The 18,887-nt window shown below is 40.7% G+C and overlaps 8 protein-coding genes across 8 annotated transcripts; 4 read left to right on the top strand and 4 right to left on the bottom strand.

The window, feature by feature from the left end:
* Positions 1-65: 65 nt before the first annotated feature.
* Positions 66-1,064, top strand: POL32 (DNA polymerase delta subunit POL32; the record flags this gene model as incomplete). Its single annotated transcript, XM_003679835.1, has 1 exon — positions 66-1,064. The coding sequence occupies one exon, from the start codon at positions 66-68 to the stop codon at positions 1,062-1,064; it is 999 nt and encodes a 332-aa protein (XP_003679883.1).
* Positions 1,065-1,296: 232 nt separating this feature from the next.
* VMA3 (H(+)-transporting V0 sector ATPase subunit c) lies at positions 1,297-1,785 on the top strand (the record flags this gene model as incomplete). The annotated part of the gene is made up of 1 exon (XM_003679834.1): positions 1,297-1,785. The coding sequence occupies one exon, from the start codon at positions 1,297-1,299 to the stop codon at positions 1,783-1,785; it is 489 nt and encodes a 162-aa protein (XP_003679882.1).
* A 97-nt stretch (positions 1,786-1,882) lies between these two features.
* NUP85 (Nup85p) lies at positions 1,883-4,105 on the bottom strand (the record flags this gene model as incomplete). The annotated part of the gene is made up of 1 exon (XM_003679833.1): positions 1,883-4,105. One exon carries the CDS (start codon positions 4,103-4,105, stop codon positions 1,883-1,885), a length of 2,223 nt encoding a protein of 740 aa, XP_003679881.1.
* Positions 4,106-4,414: 309 nt separating this feature from the next.
* On the top strand, positions 4,415-7,873 carry URB2 (ribosome biogenesis protein URB2; the record flags this gene model as incomplete). The annotated part of the gene is made up of 1 exon (XM_003679832.1): positions 4,415-7,873. One exon carries the CDS (start codon positions 4,415-4,417, stop codon positions 7,871-7,873), a length of 3,459 nt encoding a protein of 1,152 aa, XP_003679880.1.
* A 57-nt stretch (positions 7,874-7,930) lies between these two features.
* GEF1 (Gef1p) lies at positions 7,931-10,225 on the bottom strand (the record flags this gene model as incomplete). Its single annotated transcript, XM_003679831.1, has 1 exon — positions 7,931-10,225. One exon carries the CDS (start codon positions 10,223-10,225, stop codon positions 7,931-7,933), a length of 2,295 nt encoding a protein of 764 aa, XP_003679879.1.
* Positions 10,226-10,593: 368 nt separating this feature from the next.
* SNU13 (RNA binding protein SNU13) lies at positions 10,594-10,974 on the top strand (the record flags this gene model as incomplete). The annotated part of the gene is made up of 1 exon (XM_003679830.1): positions 10,594-10,974. The coding sequence occupies one exon, from the start codon at positions 10,594-10,596 to the stop codon at positions 10,972-10,974; it is 381 nt and encodes a 126-aa protein (XP_003679878.1).
* A 25-nt stretch (positions 10,975-10,999) lies between these two features.
* TDEL0B05370 (uncharacterized protein) lies at positions 11,000-14,080 on the bottom strand (the record flags this gene model as incomplete). The annotated part of the gene is made up of 1 exon (XM_003679829.1): positions 11,000-14,080. One exon carries the CDS (start codon positions 14,078-14,080, stop codon positions 11,000-11,002), a length of 3,081 nt encoding a protein of 1,026 aa, XP_003679877.1.
* A 467-nt stretch (positions 14,081-14,547) lies between these two features.
* On the bottom strand, positions 14,548-17,829 carry MLO127 (Mlo127p; the record flags this gene model as incomplete). Its single annotated transcript, XM_003679828.1, has 1 exon — positions 14,548-17,829. The coding sequence occupies one exon, from the start codon at positions 17,827-17,829 to the stop codon at positions 14,548-14,550; it is 3,282 nt and encodes a 1,093-aa protein (XP_003679876.1).
* Between the last annotated feature and the right edge of the window lie 1,058 nt (positions 17,830-18,887).

Here is an 18,887-nt window from a genome sequence, read left to right as displayed (position 1 = left end):
CGCGAATATCATAAAATATTACGATGCAGTTTCATCAATTGATATACATGATGAAAACAGTGAAGATGACTGAGAAGGTGGTAGAATATATCAATGAGAGGCTGTTCACAGAGGAGAAGCCCGTGGTATTTACAGACCTGGTTTTCCAGTTTAAGGTAGGCCCATCCAAAGCCAAGGCGCTGATGTACACATATTATAAGCAAAACACGACCACCAAGTTCAATTGTATAATCGTATGTGTATTCCAAAATGGTAGTGTCAGAGTTGTACATGACGTGAACAATATTGAGGATCAGGATTCACTTGTTGACTGTTTTATCTACGCATTTAACCCAATGGAAGTGTTCACCCCGGTAAGTATAGCGAGAGATCAACACGATTGTTTGACAATAAAGAACCCATACGAATTGCAGGTTGTTACAAAGAGATCAAAGACCGTGGAAGCGGAACCCACAGAGAAACAAACCTCTGTACCGGTTTCAAGATCTAGAACCGTACCTGAAAGGCGAGGAACTTCAAAGAAGCCTGTAAAGGCCAAAGAAACTGGTCTAAGGTCTACTGCGATCCTTGCAAAGATGAGAGGTGAACGAGAGAGCAAGGAAAAAACTAGACAAGAGGAGTTAAAGAAGAGAAGACAAGAACAACTGGAACAAGAGACGAAGAAGGACAAAAAGAGATCTGCACAAATGGAAGAACTGAACAGCATGTTTGATGAGGAAAGTGATGAAGATATGACTAAAGATGAAACACCAGCAACAGAGGTGGAAGTACAAAAGACACCGGAAAGACCAAAATCCACGTCAATCGACCAAGAAGAGATAGAAAACTTACTAGAAACAACGGCAGAAGACTCGCTCATGACCAACAACGAAAAACAAGAACCAAACTCGTCTTACGTAGACGAAGACGGATATATAGTTACGAATCGCGCGGCAACATCTACACCTCCTCCGCCAAAGAAGAGACCCCAGCCTGCCTCCAAAACAGATGTACCAGTAAAGAAGAGGGCCTCAAAGACCAAGAAGACTCAAGGAACGTTGGAAAGCTTCTTCAAGAAGAGATAACTGTATATGATATAACTAATAACCAATTCACGTGATCAACATTTACCCGGGTTTAGCTGATTTTTTTTCAATTTTGGCTGCAAGGCCTCCTCAAGGGATAATAAGCTGTATTTCTTAACATTTGTTTAAATTAATTGATCACTGAAGAAAGAAGGACGATAAAGAACTTAGTGGCTAGCCTTTGTGTCATTTGAATTGTCTTTGAGAAGTCGAATTTTATTGTATTATTAAGATGAGTGAATTGTGTCCAGTTTACGCTCCATTCTTTGGTGCTATCGGTTGTGCTTCAGCCATCATTTTCACTTCATTTGGTGCTGCCTATGGTACTGCCAAATCTGGTGTTGGTATCTGTGCCACTTGTGTTTTGAGACCAGATTTGTTGTTCAAGAACATTGTTCCAGTGATTATGGCTGGTATTATTGCCATTTATGGTTTAGTGGTCTCTGTCTTGGTCTGTTATTCTTTGCAACAACAACAAGCGTTGTACACCGGGTTCATTCAATTGGGTGCAGGTCTTTCTGTTGGTTTGAGTGGGTTGGCTGCCGGTTTTGCCATTGGTATTGTGGGTGATGCGGGTGTTAGAGGTAACTCTCAACAACCAAGACTTTTCGTCGGTATGATTTTGATCTTGATTTTTGCTGAAGTGTTGGGTCTATACGGTTTGATTGTTGCCCTATTGTTGAACTCCAGAGCTACTCAGGATGTTGTTTGCCACTACTAGATGCACAAGCTACTTTATTCATAAACTTCTAGCGAAAGCTCATATATAAACCATCATAAAAGAGGGAAATTCCATTCATCATTTCTACGTGTGATATTCACATATATTCTTTACATAGTTTGAGATTTAACTCTTTTCTTACCAGTTTATGCAGAACTTTAAGAGTCTCAGGCAGAGAATCTATATCACTTTCGCGAAGCGATACGTAGATGTTTTGAGATTTTTCATCTGTGTCATCCCATTTATGTTCCATAGCTTCCATTATGCTTAAAACCGACTCTTCAGGCATTTTCTTGGATGGATCTTTCAGAAAGATTGGATATAGGAATTTGGCCACTAGTAGAACCATGTAACACTTTGGCAAATATGGGAAGTTTATCAATGCTAATAGGAGCTGTAAAGCCAGTGACCAATCTTCTTTCGATTGAGCTTCGTAGAATTGATATAGTACAGCGTAGGGTGCTAGCGTTTGCTTCATGGAGCTGGTCACTAAAGAATCCAAGATCTCCTTCGGGATTACTTGCTCATTCTCTTCCTTGACAATAGCATTAAGTACAACATCATCTAGCGGACAACCTTGTAGCACAGATGCTTCAAACATCATCCATGAATATCTTTTAACCCAGGAGAATTTCCCTGCTTTACTGAAATTGGCCATGGCTTCGATTGTGTTACTCTCATAAAGTAATTTGTTACCAAGCATAACGTAGATTGTCTTTGTTACTTGCGGTAGTCGCCATTTAGCGCATACACTCAACATCCACTCGATATCATCGTTGGTCTGGAAAGGAAAATGTGGCAGAAGCTCGGCAATCGCTGTTCTCTTTGCGCTGGGGTTACCAATGGGGGAAAATGAAATGAGCCCGATCGCTATTGACCACAGTTTTTTATCACCATATGAGCATAGTTCAAAAGCAAAATTATTCAGCATGTATGATGCCATACCGTTCTTGTAGGAAAACAGATCATCTGCGCTATGATAGACCACTTCTTCGCCGTTCCCTTCCTCGTAATAATTTTCAATCAAACCTTTGGCCTCACATATCGCCGCAGAAAACGCTGCTGCACCGGCATCCAAGGACTCTAAAACCGGCAGGATCGAATATAGTTTGCCTCTTATAATATCAACACAGGCTTGTTCCCATGTATTAGTCACATCCATAGCGTTCTGTTTCAGAGATATTTGTAGATATTCTTCACAGAGCTCCAAAGATGGAATATAGTAGAGCAATAATCCACTTAGAGATTCGTACCAGGTTTTCGAGTAAAAAAGTATCTTTGATTGATGCCCACCTACCAGGAGTAGAGTATCCTCTATCAAATCGCGCAACTCTCCGGACAATGTCGTATCAGACTCACTGAAAGTCTGTGCCAGCTCCAATGCTAATGATTTCCATTCCCTAAAGGTCCTTGCTGATTCCAGCGGGTACTGCTCCAAAAGAGCCAGCAGATCTCGAACAGCATTTGCAGAAGTTGTACAGTGATTTTCAAGATAGGGCAGAAGATCGGCTCTCTCGATACAGGCACGGGCCTGATCAAATAATCCTCTTAGTAATAATCTGTTGATTAATTTCCAGAATGGTGGGTTCTGGAAGCATTTTCTATTGCTTGAGCTGCCGGCAAACACTTGCTCAGTTACCTCATCGTCGGGTTCTCCGTCAGAACGATTGATCCAGGCCATGAGGTTCTTGATGAATGGTCGTCTAGATTCTTCACCAGGAGTATCGAGAGTGAAATGGATGGTTTTCAAACAGTTCAGGATCGTTAAACATTCTTCCAGTTCAAAAAACCGTACAAATAAATTCGGCTTGTTCCTTATCAACTCAATGTAAAGCTCCAGTTCAACGGTTACTGCTTCCATCGCAAGGTTAACGGCTGCCACATGTTCTCTGGCTTCTGAAGAATTAATAACACCTATCGTGGGCACTGAGTACATCCTGTCTTCTCCCAAATCGCGGTACACTTCGAATATTTTGGAGACATAATTGACGTATTCTTCACTGCTATCTACACGAGGCAGTCTCACTGGATACAGAGAATATTGGTTTTGCTCTGTTAGGAAACAAATGTTTTGAAATGACAACGGGCTCAGTTTAAACTTCAATCTGCCCTTGCCCCCGAAGGGCAATGGTTCGTTTCCTTTACTCAATGAAACCATTAGTGCTCCACTGACCGGATCCCGACCAATTTCGTCGTCCTCCATAGATTCTTCATTAATGCCATCATTTTCGCTCGAATTTACATCATTCCCATCTAGAAAAGCCATCGAATCGACGTCGATGAGCAAATTCTGACTAGCATCAAGCGCTTCAACGGTCATCCTAACTTCCCACTCACCAAAGTACAGCCAAAAAAAGGGTTCTACTCTACCAAAAAGGGCTCACCACCAAAAGAACGCTCCAGATGTCCTATATTTCCAATTGATCGTCCTTTTATTACCTGTTAACCGTCAACATCTTATGATAGAATTTCAACTTTATTCTCATTGACCATTTTCAAGACAAATCACGTGAATGTCGCTCGAAGTAGAAAATTTGTGAATTCATCTCATCGCTTCTCATTGAAAGTGTCAATTATCTAGTTGAAGCCAGTTCTGTTGAGATCTATTGGTCATTTGAGGAAAAGATTGATGGAACTGCCACGATCGACCGAGGCCTTGACCAAATTACTCCGGTCGAAGGAGATAACTACGGGTCAGATTTATGATATAGTTCGCCAATTTGATCATCTCGATCTGTACTTCCCTAACAGAGAAAACTTTATCCTAGAGCTTTTAATCGATAGATGGAATGATCAGAAGCTGGTAGAGTTCAAGAAAGACCACAAGATGTGGGAATTGTTCAATGATATGTGGATTGGACTCGGAGATGATGTGATACTGAAAAAAATGTTCAAGAGGTTGAGGTTTGTGCCACACTTGATCAAGTCGTTGGAGTTAGTGGATATTGATGTTATTGAATTCTTAAAGGCCTTGAAGCAGACTTGCTCCTTGATTAACTCCATTGTCACCGTCGATGTTTCGGTCGAGAATGCAAACTCGATACTTGGGAAAGCAGTCAAATTGGTCTCACAAATGGAAGTCGACTGCACGTTTAGGAGCCAATTTTTGGAAGAGATTCAGATTTTAGCGGACCTGCGGAACATACCAGAGGTATCCACAAAATTATCAAACAGTTACTGTGATGAAGTACTCTTGCCATCCCTCAAATACACCTGCAAATTCGAAAATGAGACCTACGATCCTACCATAGAGTCTTTGGCCAAGCTTTTAGAATTCTTTGTATTTTCTCCTGCAGTTGACACAGTTAAACTACTAACCAAATTTGCTGATACTTACGGCAACGAACTACGTGTGGATGATACATTGATTCTTTTCAAAAAATCTATCTCCTTCATGTCAAAGGAGAATTTTTTGCAGCTAGAAAAGGTTTTCACCATAATGACTAAACTGCATCCAGAGCTTTCACCTACGTTGCTGAAGGAACTTTCTCTTTCAAAGAAGACAATGTCAAGAGAGTTCCTCGATAATCTTTTTGATGAGGCACTTATTGCATTTAAAGGTCAACAGGATCCCTCTAATTTGTGGCAAATGATCTTTCACATCCTTGATCTCGACATAGAAGTTGGTATTGATAATAATGACAGATTACTGGACTTAATTACTGGGGAAAAAGATCGAAATTTTGAATGGACTGTCAAATTATGGACAAAACTAATAAGTTGTCATTCTGATGCAAGAGAGTTGCCACAGTTCTTGGAAAAATTGGAAGTCTATTGTAGGGAAAACGGAAAGTCTTCACATTTTTTACTCACAGATAAAGATTTTACTGAAGCCGTTTCAACCCGATCAGCTTCCTTTTCGATCTCTCAGTATAAAACTGCGGTATCAAAACTTTTGGATGAGTTGGAGGCGGATAGTGAAGACTTGATCAGTCTTTTCTTACTAAAAATGTTGTTGCAGGGCTTAACAAAATTGCCCAACGCATCTGTTAACGATGTGAAAGGACCACTAAAAACGGTATTCAAGCTCAAGGGTGGTAAAAACCAGTCGCAGTTTTGGCAAATTCGATATCTCATCATGGAGGTATTTGACGATATCCTTCCAGATGAAATTCTTGGCTCATCAGAAAATGAAATCCAAACATCGATTGTGAATAACGAAAGTCCTATGGATTTACTATACTACTTTTTCAAGCTCAGAGAGTACAAAGTTTTTGATTTAACACCAATTGTTAATGTTTTCATGGGAAATGTCCGTCAATTGGCTCCCGAACAGCAATCTCAGGTTTTGGCTAATGTATTCACGAACTGGAGCACCATTATAAACTCACTCTTTCCAAGCAATGAGATACAGTACCTCGCTGAATTACTGTGCACTAATCGCAACATTCACATCCTCGAGAATCTTTTTAATGACGATGATATTTTTGAAGAAAGTAACGTCATGCGTTTCATTGTTTCCAGACTATTCAACTCATATAATGATGAAAAGGTGGCCAGATTAATTTTGACTATACCAATACAATGCATTAATAAGACAATTAGAGTTGAACTGATCAATGGCATCAGTGATAAAGCACCTCTAACTGACTTAGATTTGTCGGTTATGGTTCACCTACTAGAAAACCCCACTTTCAAGTCTGACATTGAAAGCAATTGGAAAAGTTTAGCATCATTCATGGATCGCAATATGCTAGAATTCACGTATGAACAGCCAGTTTTTGAGACAATATGGAACAACCACTTATCTCAGAGAAAAGAAGCTGTCAGTCAGGAATTTCTAAAAGATGGAATTGCAAGTTTGAGTGCTAAACTGGAGAAGAACGGGTTGGATTTAGCTATTATGAAGATGGCGTTTCTAGTTATAAAGATCGGCGGCAAGGGTGAGAACAAAGATTTGAGGAACAAATACAGTCAAAGAGTGTTAGAGCTTATTGTAGGCGAATATGTTGATACTAAAGATGTCAAGATTTCGTCGTGGTTATTACGCACCTTATACTATGTCATTGACCGTGATCAGATAGACTCTCCTAAAGTGACTGCAATCCTTTCGGCCTTCATAAAGGATCTAGGAAGTGCAATAAGAGAGGCAGACCAAGATTTACTGGCAAGTGTATTCTTATTGTTCTCGGCCTTGTACGATGATAAACTCGAGTACATATTCGCCCACTACATGGTTCTGCGAGAGGCGAGTGTTGACGCTATCCTGTTAAAACCTGGTCTTGAAGCAGTAATACGAAGATCGCTTGAGGGTGGAACTGAAGATTTCAACCATGCGCTTTACCTCACCATATCATCTTTCGAACTCTGTACGCCTGTTTACGCCGAAGGTCTGCTTGAGTTATACCAGGTCCAACTCGAACATCTGGGCAGAGACAATGTTGTCGGATCTCGCCTCTTCGTCAAGTCGCTGTCTGCTTTCTACACAAACTCTTCCAAGTTTGAATGTGCGAGAAATAGCATACTTCAGACTTTACAGTGCATAAATGGTCTATTAACCTCAAAGTCATGGATATTCTCGCAGTATTGCGTCGAGATGCTTTTTCCAATGTGTTTGAAATTGAGCTTGAATTCTATAAGAGCCGCTGAAGGGAGTGATGAGTTTTTCATATCAACAACGAAGCTAATTTCCAACATTCTCTTCAATCATCGAATGAAGTTGTCAAATCGTCACCATCTTGTCATTGCATTAATTTCCGAGTACCTTGAATTATTATCCAATCATGAGGTTACTAAGCTATCAAGCAGCTCGTCAAGATCACTCTCAAGACTGATAATTAATTTCTGCGAGCCTGTCAGTGGTCCTGTGAAAGGCAAAAATACACTAAACTCTAAAGTTAGTATGCTCAAAAGCTCTTTGCGGAAACATGTTCCCATACTACTCATCAAATATGTGCATTTGTCAATTAGCTCTCCTTTTGAGCCAAGTTCTCGTACTGAATTGACGACTGCGATGTACTCAATATTTGATCTACTGTCCCAGAATGAGCTTGGTCTGGTTAATGCAGCCTTAGACAACGCTGGGAGACAATACCTCAAAGGCCTATACGCAGATTACAGAAAGACAGGAAGGTGGCATGCAGACTAATACCTATTATAGCTTTCTTTTTTTTTTTGTATATACATACATATTGATACAGTTGTATTATTCAGGAGGACTCGAACTAAACCTGCAGATCACAGGATCGATCAGTGACCAAAGCTTCTGCCCGAAGTATTCATTATAGGCATATCTGGAACCATGTATCTCCCTGTACTTTGTTCTTTCAAACCTGAGGATATCTTTCTTAGTAATAAGTCCCTTCAAATAACCACTTTCTTCAATCATAATAGCCTTGCAGCCCAATAGCCTGAACATCCGATATAGTTCCGAGGTGGGTGCATCCGGTTTGGTCGAGACTGGATGGGCATTCACAATGTCTTTGAAACTTAAAAAATTCTCATCGGAAGAGGTTCCCTCGGTAAAGCTGACTAAAGTCAAATGAGAATCGAAAGAGCTGGTTTCCGATATTCTTAATTTGGAAATCAAGTGCCGACGCAATACGTAACCAGCACATCTCTTTTCTGGTTCCATTCTATCTTGCTCTTTCACTATTGGGAAGCCATTTACCGACTTGAGGGAGGAATCGTAGATAAGAGATTCCAGTTCAGAAAGATAGATTTTTTCATTGATAGTAATCAAATTTTTTGCCATTACTTCCCCTGCTGTGTGTTCCTCCATGAATTCCTCGTGTTCGGTTCCTTCGATGAGAGGGAAACCGTTGACCATCACCATTTGGTCCGCGATGCCCACGTCAGACCCAGAGGAAGAAAGCACGATTCTGGTCGTTGCGACCACAATCATTAATGGAAGAATGTAGATGAAAGCCCCCGTTAATTCGAACATTATGACAACAACAGTCAATGTCAGATTGGTGATCCCACATAATGAAGCGGCAGCACCTAAAAAGGCGTAAGCGCCAGGGGTGATAACGCCCGCACCACTTATAAACCTTTCGACTAATAGACTGAGTGCTCTGCCGAAAGTGGCACCAACAGCCATAGATGGAACAAAAATACCAGCTGGAATTTTAGCCCCATATGAAACCACGACGAGCAAAGCTCTTACTACCGTTGCCATCACTAGAGAAGAGAATACTCTTAAGAAGCTCACCACATGGGTATTTTCGTCGAGCTTACATAACCTGTGGGTAAAAGCATCGCTGTTATCATTACTCTGGCACTCGTGAAATAAAATACCCATGCTCTCGGTCATATCCAGCTTCAAAAACTCGTTGAAGTAAGATACTAAACCTGTGATACTGGCCAGGATTAGAATTTCTTGAACAGGCCAACTTGCTAGATATCTCTTACGAAACTGGACGTATTTGATATTCCACCTGCTAATATACTTCCCATATAAACCACCAAAAATACCCAGCAGGATAAATGCCGGTATTTCCTGTACTTTCCAATCTTTATCATAGGTGACATTGAACAGAACGATCTTTCCACTTCTGAAGGGATCGATGTACTCTAAAGTAGCCACTGCAGCCAGAGCTACGTAAAAAGATTTCCAAAGGGTTGATGAGCTAAACTCTGCAGCTGTTGCAATTTCCTCCAAACCAAAAAGCACACCGCCAATGGGTGATCCAAATGCGACAGCTACACCAGCCCCGCTAGCAGCGGTCATGTACTCTGCCTGTTTCGAAAACGTCACAACATCACGCAGAAGCCAACTGCAAATGATGTAACCACAGCAAGTAGCATAATGGACTGAAGGGCCCTCTTTACCGACACTCAGCCCAGACGAAATTGCCAATGGTAGTGCGACACATTTCACAATAAGCGTTAAGGGACTCAAAAAGTCCTCTTTATACTTGAATCCAGATATCCAGACTTTGATCTCAGATATCCCAGAGCCTGTTGCCATGGGAGCAACGTAATTAACCAGGAGAGTACTCATTAGTGCAAAGAGTATCGAAAGGGTGATAAATATGAAGAAAGGGAAGGGTCCCATGGACCATTCGATCCACAGACCATTATTGATACACTCTATCTCTTGTCTTTTGATCAGCAAAGGGCTTTTGCTGCTGATACGAGATTCAGTCCCACTACAGCAGAAAGATTTATTTAGAAGCCAGTTTCTAGCACAATGGCCTGTTTTCCAGTTTACTAAAGTCTCAGTGAAAATTTGTAGAAAACCTGCGATGCAGCCTATAACGACTGCGATTAACGTCAAGGTAACTACAATACGGCATCTTCCCCATATCAGCTCCTTAAACTTGTGGTATCTTAAATTTAAATTGTATCTCTCATTAGTTCCACCATTTACAGGTCTATCTTCCTCCGAAATCCAATCAATCGTGGTAAAATCATCAAAATTTTGGGTCTCTGGGATTGTTACAAACCGATCGTCACCAGTTTCATCGTTTTTGACCGGACTGTATTGCCCAGACATCACCTCTGGCTCTCTCACCACAGAACTGTCCCAAAAGTCGCAATTTTTCTCAAACAGAGCCAAAACTGATAATTGTACCAAAACAGTCCCCAACAACGTCCAACTCAGGTAGTATGAGTCGACAAAACCCTATCAGTTTGGTATTGTTCATGATCCTAATAGCTGGATTGATATTATTACCCTTTCAAGTCCGTTGTATGTGATGTGAAAAATTTTGAAAAATTTTGGAAAATTTGTCAATCTCATCGCATCTCATCGCTTACAAGAATCGTTGATCATTGTAACTTCTTGGTTACAATTGTGGGACTTTGAATCTTTAAATCTCTATTCAAGCGAGCTATCAATTTACTTTGCAAGGAACTTGAAAAATGTCTGCCCCAAACCCTAAAGCTTTTCCATTGGCCGATGAGGCTCTGACCCAACAGATCTTGGATGTTGTCCAACAAGCTTCCAGCTTGAGACAATTGAAGAAAGGTGCTAACGAAGCTACCAAGACTTTAAACCGTGGTATCTCTGAGTTCATCATCATGGCTGCTGACTGTGAACCTATTGAAATTTTGTTGCATTTGCCATTGCTATGTGAGGACAAGAACGTTCCATATGTGTTTGTTCCTTCTAGAGTGGCTCTAGGTAGAGCTTGTGGTGTCTCTAGACCAGTCATTTCTGCTTCCATTACTACCAATGATGCTTCTTCCATCAAGAACCAAATCTACGCCGTCAAGGACAAGATTGAAACTTTGTTGATTTAATCTAGATAAAGTTGTGTATTTTATATTAGGAAAATTGTTCGAAACCGATAATTTTACTCTGTAATTCAATTGGCGATCTGTTTCTGGGTTCCACTATCGTATGCACAGTCCCGTTCGCACACATTATCATAAAGAGCGGCAATCCATCCAGCCTAGTACCATTGGTCTGCACCGAGGAAAAGTCGTCTTTGACCGGAACAATGTTGATAATTGGATCGTTAAATGGAAAGCAACAGATTGGAGAGAGTGGAGTGTCCTCAGTGAGTTGGTAGAATAGTGTCAAACGCTTTGAGGATTCGAGTATAATAACGTACATGCTTTCTTTGTTCTTTAGCCCGGTATTCGCGAACCTGCTCAGTATCTCAGTGCTAGTAGATGTATGCTTACGAGTCATTTGATTTAGTCGCTTGAAGGCAGTTTTTCTTATCAAATTTGATCCATCACTTAAAATATGTTCCACATGTCTCTCAACTTTCCCTCCAATCTCTTCAACTTCAAAGCATCCGCCAAATGGTAGTATACACTTCAATGATTCTGAACCAGGAATGATTGCCACCTGCAGAGACTCATTTTGGAGCTTGAAAGTTGTATTTCGGAGACTTATCGTTCCAGTTGCATAATCCTTCGCTATGCCATAAACTTTCAGCCCAGCTCCTCCAAAGAATACCTTGGAACGATCCTGGGATACAGCCAACGTTGAAACAGGTGATGGAAGTAATTCATATTGTAATGGTACTATCTTGGCGTTGTCTATGCGAAGAATTACGAAAAATGATCGTTCTCCACTGTTACAGCACACCAAAAAGAATCGTTGCAAGAATAAATCCGACGATGAATCACAAAATGGCTTTACCAAAGCATTTGAGATCTGGTCACTAGGTTCATAGCGGTCGATTATACGATTCTTTTCATAATCAAAAAGTACAAGTCGTAGTTGTTTATGTCGAGAAGTTCTGGTTACAACAATGGCATAGCCCAGTGTTGGAAGTAAAGTTAGACATAGTGCCAGACTACCCGGGAGTTCATACAAATCACACTTTAAGGTAGGAGTCGGAACGCCCCCGGTATTGGACATCTTGAATGATAAATCAATGGTAGTCAAAGTCCATTCTTTATCAAGCGCATAAATTAGGCCACTGCACTTTACTAGTTTCAACGGGCGAACGCCAATATGAAGTTCACCGTAACTCAAACTTGCGAGATTGACCATGATAGACTCATGCTCGTTGTAAAAAAGAACAAATGGTAGTTCTTCATCCAAATCCAAGAGCTTGAAAGGTTCACTTGAAGTTCCTTCAACCTCTAGGAGATTTTCAGTTGAGTTCGACAGAAAAATCCTCGATCGAGCATCAGTGCTTGTCGCAATTGTATAACAGCAATCTTGGAGGACTTTGACCAATAAGTCTGATACAAAGAAATCAAGCCCCAAACTATATTTGAAAATCTCTGTTTCATTACGCCAGAAACTCAAGTAACCGTATTCGTGATAACTGGCAACGTAGTAACATTTTTCAACGTCATGATAAGCAGCTGCAGCATGAGCGAAATCTATGATATTCGGTCCTAGGTTTATCATTACAAAAGCTCGCAAGGACCCTCGACTCACACAACTAGCCAACTCGAGGGTGCCATTACTATAGATGATAGAGTAGCTGCGGTGGTCTCCACAGGTTGAATTGCTTAGTTCTTGTAGTGAGACGATTTCGCCCTCTACGTCAGCAATCTCAACCAAGTCTTCCGTGAGCCATATTCCACCATTCCAGTCTTTCAGCCGTTCGTTCGTGATCGCTTTGTAGAGTACTCCCGCAGATTCGTAAACAATTCCTGAGTGGGTGGCCCATATCTCTGCTATGGGTGAATGAGTGAGCTTCTTACTTGAAATAATGCAAAGAACATCTTTCGAGAAATGAAGACGGCGTTTCTCAATGAAGCCATGGCTTCTGGTCAATGCTCCACAAAACAAAGCGGAATCCAAATCAGTGCCACCATTGGGTATGCAACAACCATCAAACAATTTCATAGAATGAAAGGGAAAAAGAATCCGATTGGTGGCTTTCTTAAGATTCACTAAAGACAAGCCTTTTAACGGTGAAGCAACTAGGTATATCGCATCGAAAAGCTCAGTAGCAAATCCCAGTTCACTTGGAAACTTACTTGGAAATTTAACCTTGCGCCACGTTATTACTTGTGGAGAAGAGCTAGATGCATGTCGAAACCTGGCCTCAAGGACTGCTCCGTCAAGGCAGAAAGCTTTCAAAAGTGTTTTATTATCAACGCATCTGATATCTAACGATATCATACCTCTGAGCTCAGAAGCATGTAAATTTTTCACACAAACTGGTGAATTGTCCACCTTAAAACTCCATGTCTTGTCTTCTGTTACGCATATTGTCCAACAGTCATCCACCTTCTTGATGCAATATTTGCTTGACGACCCCAAAGAATGTCTACTAGATAGGATGTAATGCATAGCTTCATACTTTGCCAACTCAACATAAAGATTTCCAGTAGATCTGTGCCGATACAAGCAAAATAAAACGCCACCTTTCTCTGTAACTTCAAAACCCAGTAACTTACCCATGAATACCTTGTATACCTCAGTGACATTTGAGAAGTTTGAATTGAGTAGTTGTTGGAAACTCACTGATTTAATCGTTTGAGCATCAGGTGAATAAAGAAGGGATTCTGGCGGCAGAGCAATCGCATATAAATCACAACTGTTGCAAAATTCGATGGGAAGTTGCAATTGCTTAATGTCTAGAGAGCAACCTCTCGTCGATTCACATATCAAGAGTGTTGCGTTACTCATGATCATCATATGCACAGGGTGAGGAGAGAGTATACAATCCTCGAGATATAAGTACTTGTAACAGCGACTTAATTTATCAAATTGATACTCTTGCACTACTTTGTAGTCTTGAAATAAGTAGATGGCATCATTCATGCAGATAGCGTAATTCAATTCACCAGATAGTCGCTGACATCCCACAATCACAGATGAACTCTTCACATCATCAGAATATATGAACGGACAAACCGCAGAAGCTAAACTCTTCGAGTCCTCTTCAAGTTTGATCACTTCATCAAGCAACCTTAGGCTCTCCATGATTTGCTAACACATTCTTAAGGTTGTTCATGCCCCGTGCGATAGCATAGTGTAGTTAAGATGCATAGTTAGTTATACCTGATAATGAAAATTATTCAGTGAATAAAAACATTCGCAAGCATCTTCAAAAAAATGATGGCGAAGAATCTAATATAATAAATACTATAGCAACGATCAAATAATTGTTACATAATTCTAATGGCTTCAAAGCACTTTAATTCTTAAAGCAAGTTAGATCCATAGAGAGATGGGTGTCGTAGCCTTCGCGCTGCTAGAGAAGTAGCATATAAAGCACAAGGCGGGTATGTGTTCTTCACCATAAAACACGTAAGAAAAGCATTAAACATTGAAGATCACTTGCTTGCTGTGATATGTATACAGATTCGCAGAGTGGAATCCGTTCATAAACTTCAAGTATAGTATCCAAATATTTGCCTTCCCGGCAGCTGACGATGTATAACAATACATCAGTTCAAGTCTTCGATTTTATTTTCTGCTTCTTCTTGTATGCGGATTACGTGCATTAGAGTCGCCTCTTTTAGTATGAAGACGCTACCTCGAGCTGTCGTGATACTGAATAAATGCCTATTCCCTGATCCTGGCACAAAAACCTCTCTGCGATGATCTAGCGCCTGCCGTTTAGGCCAAAGGCTAACGACGCTTGTAATTTGGCTTTCAACCTTGATGGAAACTTTTCTTTCATCATCAGCCTCCTCACCTTCTTTGATGCATAGTACTTCCAAATTGCAATCCGAAAAGGCGGTTGCAAACCATACAATATTACCGATCTGTGACCAAGAGCAGTCAACTATCATGCGATTGCTTCCAAAAGTGCTATCGATAGATGGAAAATTCCTCTCTGAGCTTGAAGTAGGACGTATTAGATATTTTTTGGGAATTTCTGAGGAATGCACCACCTTGGTCTCATCGGGTGTTACTTTATATTCTTGTAGTCCTTTTAACAAGTTTGAAATTAGGATTCTGTGATCGGTGCCACCATTGCTGAACTTAAGAAGCTGCTCTGAACTCGAAATATTAGGCAAACCGCCAAGAATTTTGGTTGGATACCCGCTGAGGAGTAGTGGGTTGGATTTTGGTAAAATTCTGAAAGTATTCTCTTGAACAAGGTAACTTATGTCAAAAAGTTGCAAACATTCCCCGGCAACCAGAAACATGTTATTATAATAGTTACTCACCGCCGTGATGGAAAACATAGTATTAAGGCTAAGATGGAAATCGATGCTGCAGTTGTTTTCATCAATTGAAAAAAGTAGCAGATTCGCCAAAGAATCATCATCAGCTGTTTCATAGTTAAGCGAAACGATAAAACATTTGCTAAGTGTCAACCTTTCTGCGTATGAAGGTAGCTTCTGAGGCAGCGTTCCGACAGATGGAGGTATTTCATAGGGAACTGCTGCAATATCTGCTATGGTCGCTTGGGGATAATTCTTCGACAGATCATAACAGTGCAGCTGCATTTGTGAGTCAACGTCATGCAGAAGCAAATGGGCGGAATTCATGTAACGTGTTTGTGCATGACTATAGTGCGAAGATTGGGCACTTGTCACAATGAGCCTATTCGAACATGTAAAGGATGTAAATTTGGAAAAACATTTAGAGCTAGTATCTATACGTTGATGAATTGGCTTTGGTTTTCCAAGTTCAGTTGGCATTCTAAAGCGAGAGAATAGCCCTCCTCTGCCAACAACGTAAACTTCTGAAGTACATGTGGCTCGCATAAGAGTTATTCTAGCATCTGTTTTAACTCTGGTCACGCTGCATTTTCCTCCTTGGTGGATCTCCAATACCAGAAGGTCATCATTTGAATAAACGAAAACGTAAGGAGTTCTTGGAATGGCGCATAAGCCAATTTTTTTGGAACCCACTCTAATTGACTCAGTAATGTTAAGTGTGCCTATGTCGAATATTTTGATCCTTCCATTCCGAGTCCCTAGAATAATGTACTGCGCACTCCTTTCAGGGATAATAAATATGCTCGAGATGTCTGCGTGCACATCTGTCCAACCTCTGGTAATAACCGAGTCGTCTCTCAAAATAATGAGCCTATCGTTCAGACCAATGCAAGTCAAAAGTGAGCTATCATGCTGTCTCCTACAGGCCAATATGAATGGTTCCATGATATGCTTCTTGCCCATTGGTATTTGAGCAGACAAGGTACTTCCGCTCCACCGTACTCTCCCATCGTCGGACAAATATACATAGTTACCGTGCATGTCCTCCCATATATCAGCTACAGTCGCTATAGAAGGATTCTTTGCTAACAGCTCATCATTGGACGTAACGTGTATTATATCGTGTTCTGTCTTGACGGCAACACCATCGCTAATCAGCTTGCCGTCTTTCGTCTTCCACCAAAGACTCTGTGTTGTAGGCCAAATATCACAAATCTCTTCATCCGAGGAGAAAATGATCTCATCATTCAACAGCTGTTCATAGCCTTCAGAAAAAACCTGTAAACTTCCCTTGTTCCCTTCCAATGCACAAGAGCTGACCAACTTTGGGAAATCAAATCCAACATTGGCAGAATAGAGTGCTGATGGTTCTGAGAAGCCAATAAAGTATTCCCATGACAGCGACTTATTGTCAATAAATTCCAATCCGCTCCAGCGGTCCCATAGAACGCAGGTTTGATGACTCAGAGGAAAAACATTTACTTTGTGCGTTGTCGCTATGTGATTAGTAACCACTGTGCAAGCGCTTGTCAATTCTCTCCAGCAGCATTCATATCTATCGGGGTTCTCAACGACAAGGTCTAAATTTGCAGTGACTGCCAAGGGATAGTTGGCAAATAATTTGAACTCGAGGCCTTTTGCGCTTTGACTGAAAAACACATTCGGTTGCATCTCCACGAGATCATTTATGTCTTCAGGCAAACTTTCCCTAGAGAGCCCTTTAAATGATACGTACTTACCAATATTCGACCCATCAATGTAGTGATCTGGACCTGATGGCAAGCCAAAGAAATAAATCTGCCTGAAGCTGAAGATAAAAAATCCTATATTGGAAACGGATTTTAAAGTCGCACCACTCCCAAGATCATGTGGCCTGTTCGAATCATGCAAATCGTTCAAATTGGTTAGCTCTACAAAGGAATCCCACCGCTGTTTTTTTTTACGCGATTCTGTCTGAGACTGTCGTATTACTTCAAACAGCGTTCCTGACTGATTGCTCTGCAAAATAGCGGCAATGGTAACGAACTCTTTTCCACTTTTTACTTCGAAGTGCCACTCTGCATCGAAGTACGATATGCTGCTGGGTGCTTCGTAGATTTTTCTTGGATTTTCAGCATTCTTGGTAAATGAGATGAAAGAGTCAGTCCTGTGGAGGGATGCTGAATATAGTGCATTCTCTTCAAGGTTTATGAAAAGCCTCTCACTCCTCTCATCAATTGTAATAAATTTGGGATTGTCTCCTTGTTCGATGCCCGTCTCCAGAACATCAATTATCTGAAGATTAGTATCTAGTAATTCCAGAGTTCCAGACTTTTTGAGGAGAATGATATATTCTTTCGAAGAAAGGGAATCGTAATACAAAGAGGCTGCAACATTAACGCTCTCAGAGTAATTAACAACTGGTATATCTTCAAGATTCGTCTTCGTTCTCAGGACATAACCTCCCCGACGCATTCGCGTCTGCTCCACAATCAGCAGATCATGTTTATCAACAAGTAGCACATCCACAATCCAATGTGTCTCATTGGCCTCTTCCAACATATGCCTGTTTCGCATCGACCTGGAGTATCTGAAAGCACTTATAGCTGATCAGCAGCCGTTTCTTGTGATTCTAGAGCCTAACTTTTGAATAGCTTTTTGAGCTATGTCAAGTCTTTTGATTTGTTTAGGATAGTTTTAGAGGTATCTTTATTGATGAAATAGAATCCTCGTTTAATAACCAACTGTGACACTGATAGGACCGACACGTACGCTTTATCTTATAAACCATGACTTCGAAACTGTAACGACAGGAAAAAAAAGGTGGAGAATAGCCGCCGAGTAGTGACCTAGGTCAGAGTGAATTCGTTTGTTGCTCTTGGATCACTTGAACACAATCTGAGGCTAAGTGCTCAACTGGTTAGGATTTAGAACTCTTAACGGGACCGAATTAGTTTGTTCGAGCCCACTAATAGCGAATGATACTAGATATTGATTTCGTATCAATGTGTTTCAGCTCGATACATGTAGGTTACAAGTACTTGGACAGTTCTGAACTTATAATGGTTTTGGGATATATTAAAGGAATGGGATCCATTAAGTAAGCGGTAATGCAATCAAAAGGTTTTGAATTTAAATAGTTAGCTTGTAGATTTTAGACATCGATCACGTGACTTACACATATATACTTGGGCGGCAAATTGTACGAACATTCTTTAATAAAGAATAAGAACCACTTTACAAAAAATAGCCAAGCGAAACCTCATACGAGGACGACAATGGGCTAGCCAAGCTTGTTATTTATGAGTGTCGGTGTCATTAGGGCACTTTGAAAGCTTATTTGAGTTTAAAGTCATTGTCTTACAATATTGTGCAGAGTAATTCAATGAGATCAGTTAACTCGCTGCAAATGGTGAAATGGACGAACTGGACCATTGAAGCTATTAAGTTCTTCAAGCAATTCCCAGTTGATAGCGGTATAATATATGAATTGCAACGGCATCACGTGAGATCCACATGACTTTTATCACGTGATATATTCCTTCAATTGGCCAATCAGCGTTCAATTTTTGAACAGAACGCTGTCAATGCCTAGAAACTGCCGAAGGAATATCTGATGAAAATTTATCGGCCAA

This window comes from Torulaspora delbrueckii, chromosome 2 (assembly GCF_000243375.1).
Source record: "Torulaspora delbrueckii CBS 1146 chromosome 2, complete genome".
Lineage (NCBI taxonomy): Eukaryota > Fungi > Ascomycota > Saccharomycetes > Saccharomycetales > Saccharomycetaceae > Torulaspora > Torulaspora delbrueckii.
Note: the sequence above shows the minus strand (reverse complement) of the source record. Positions and strands in the feature narration are given on the sequence as shown.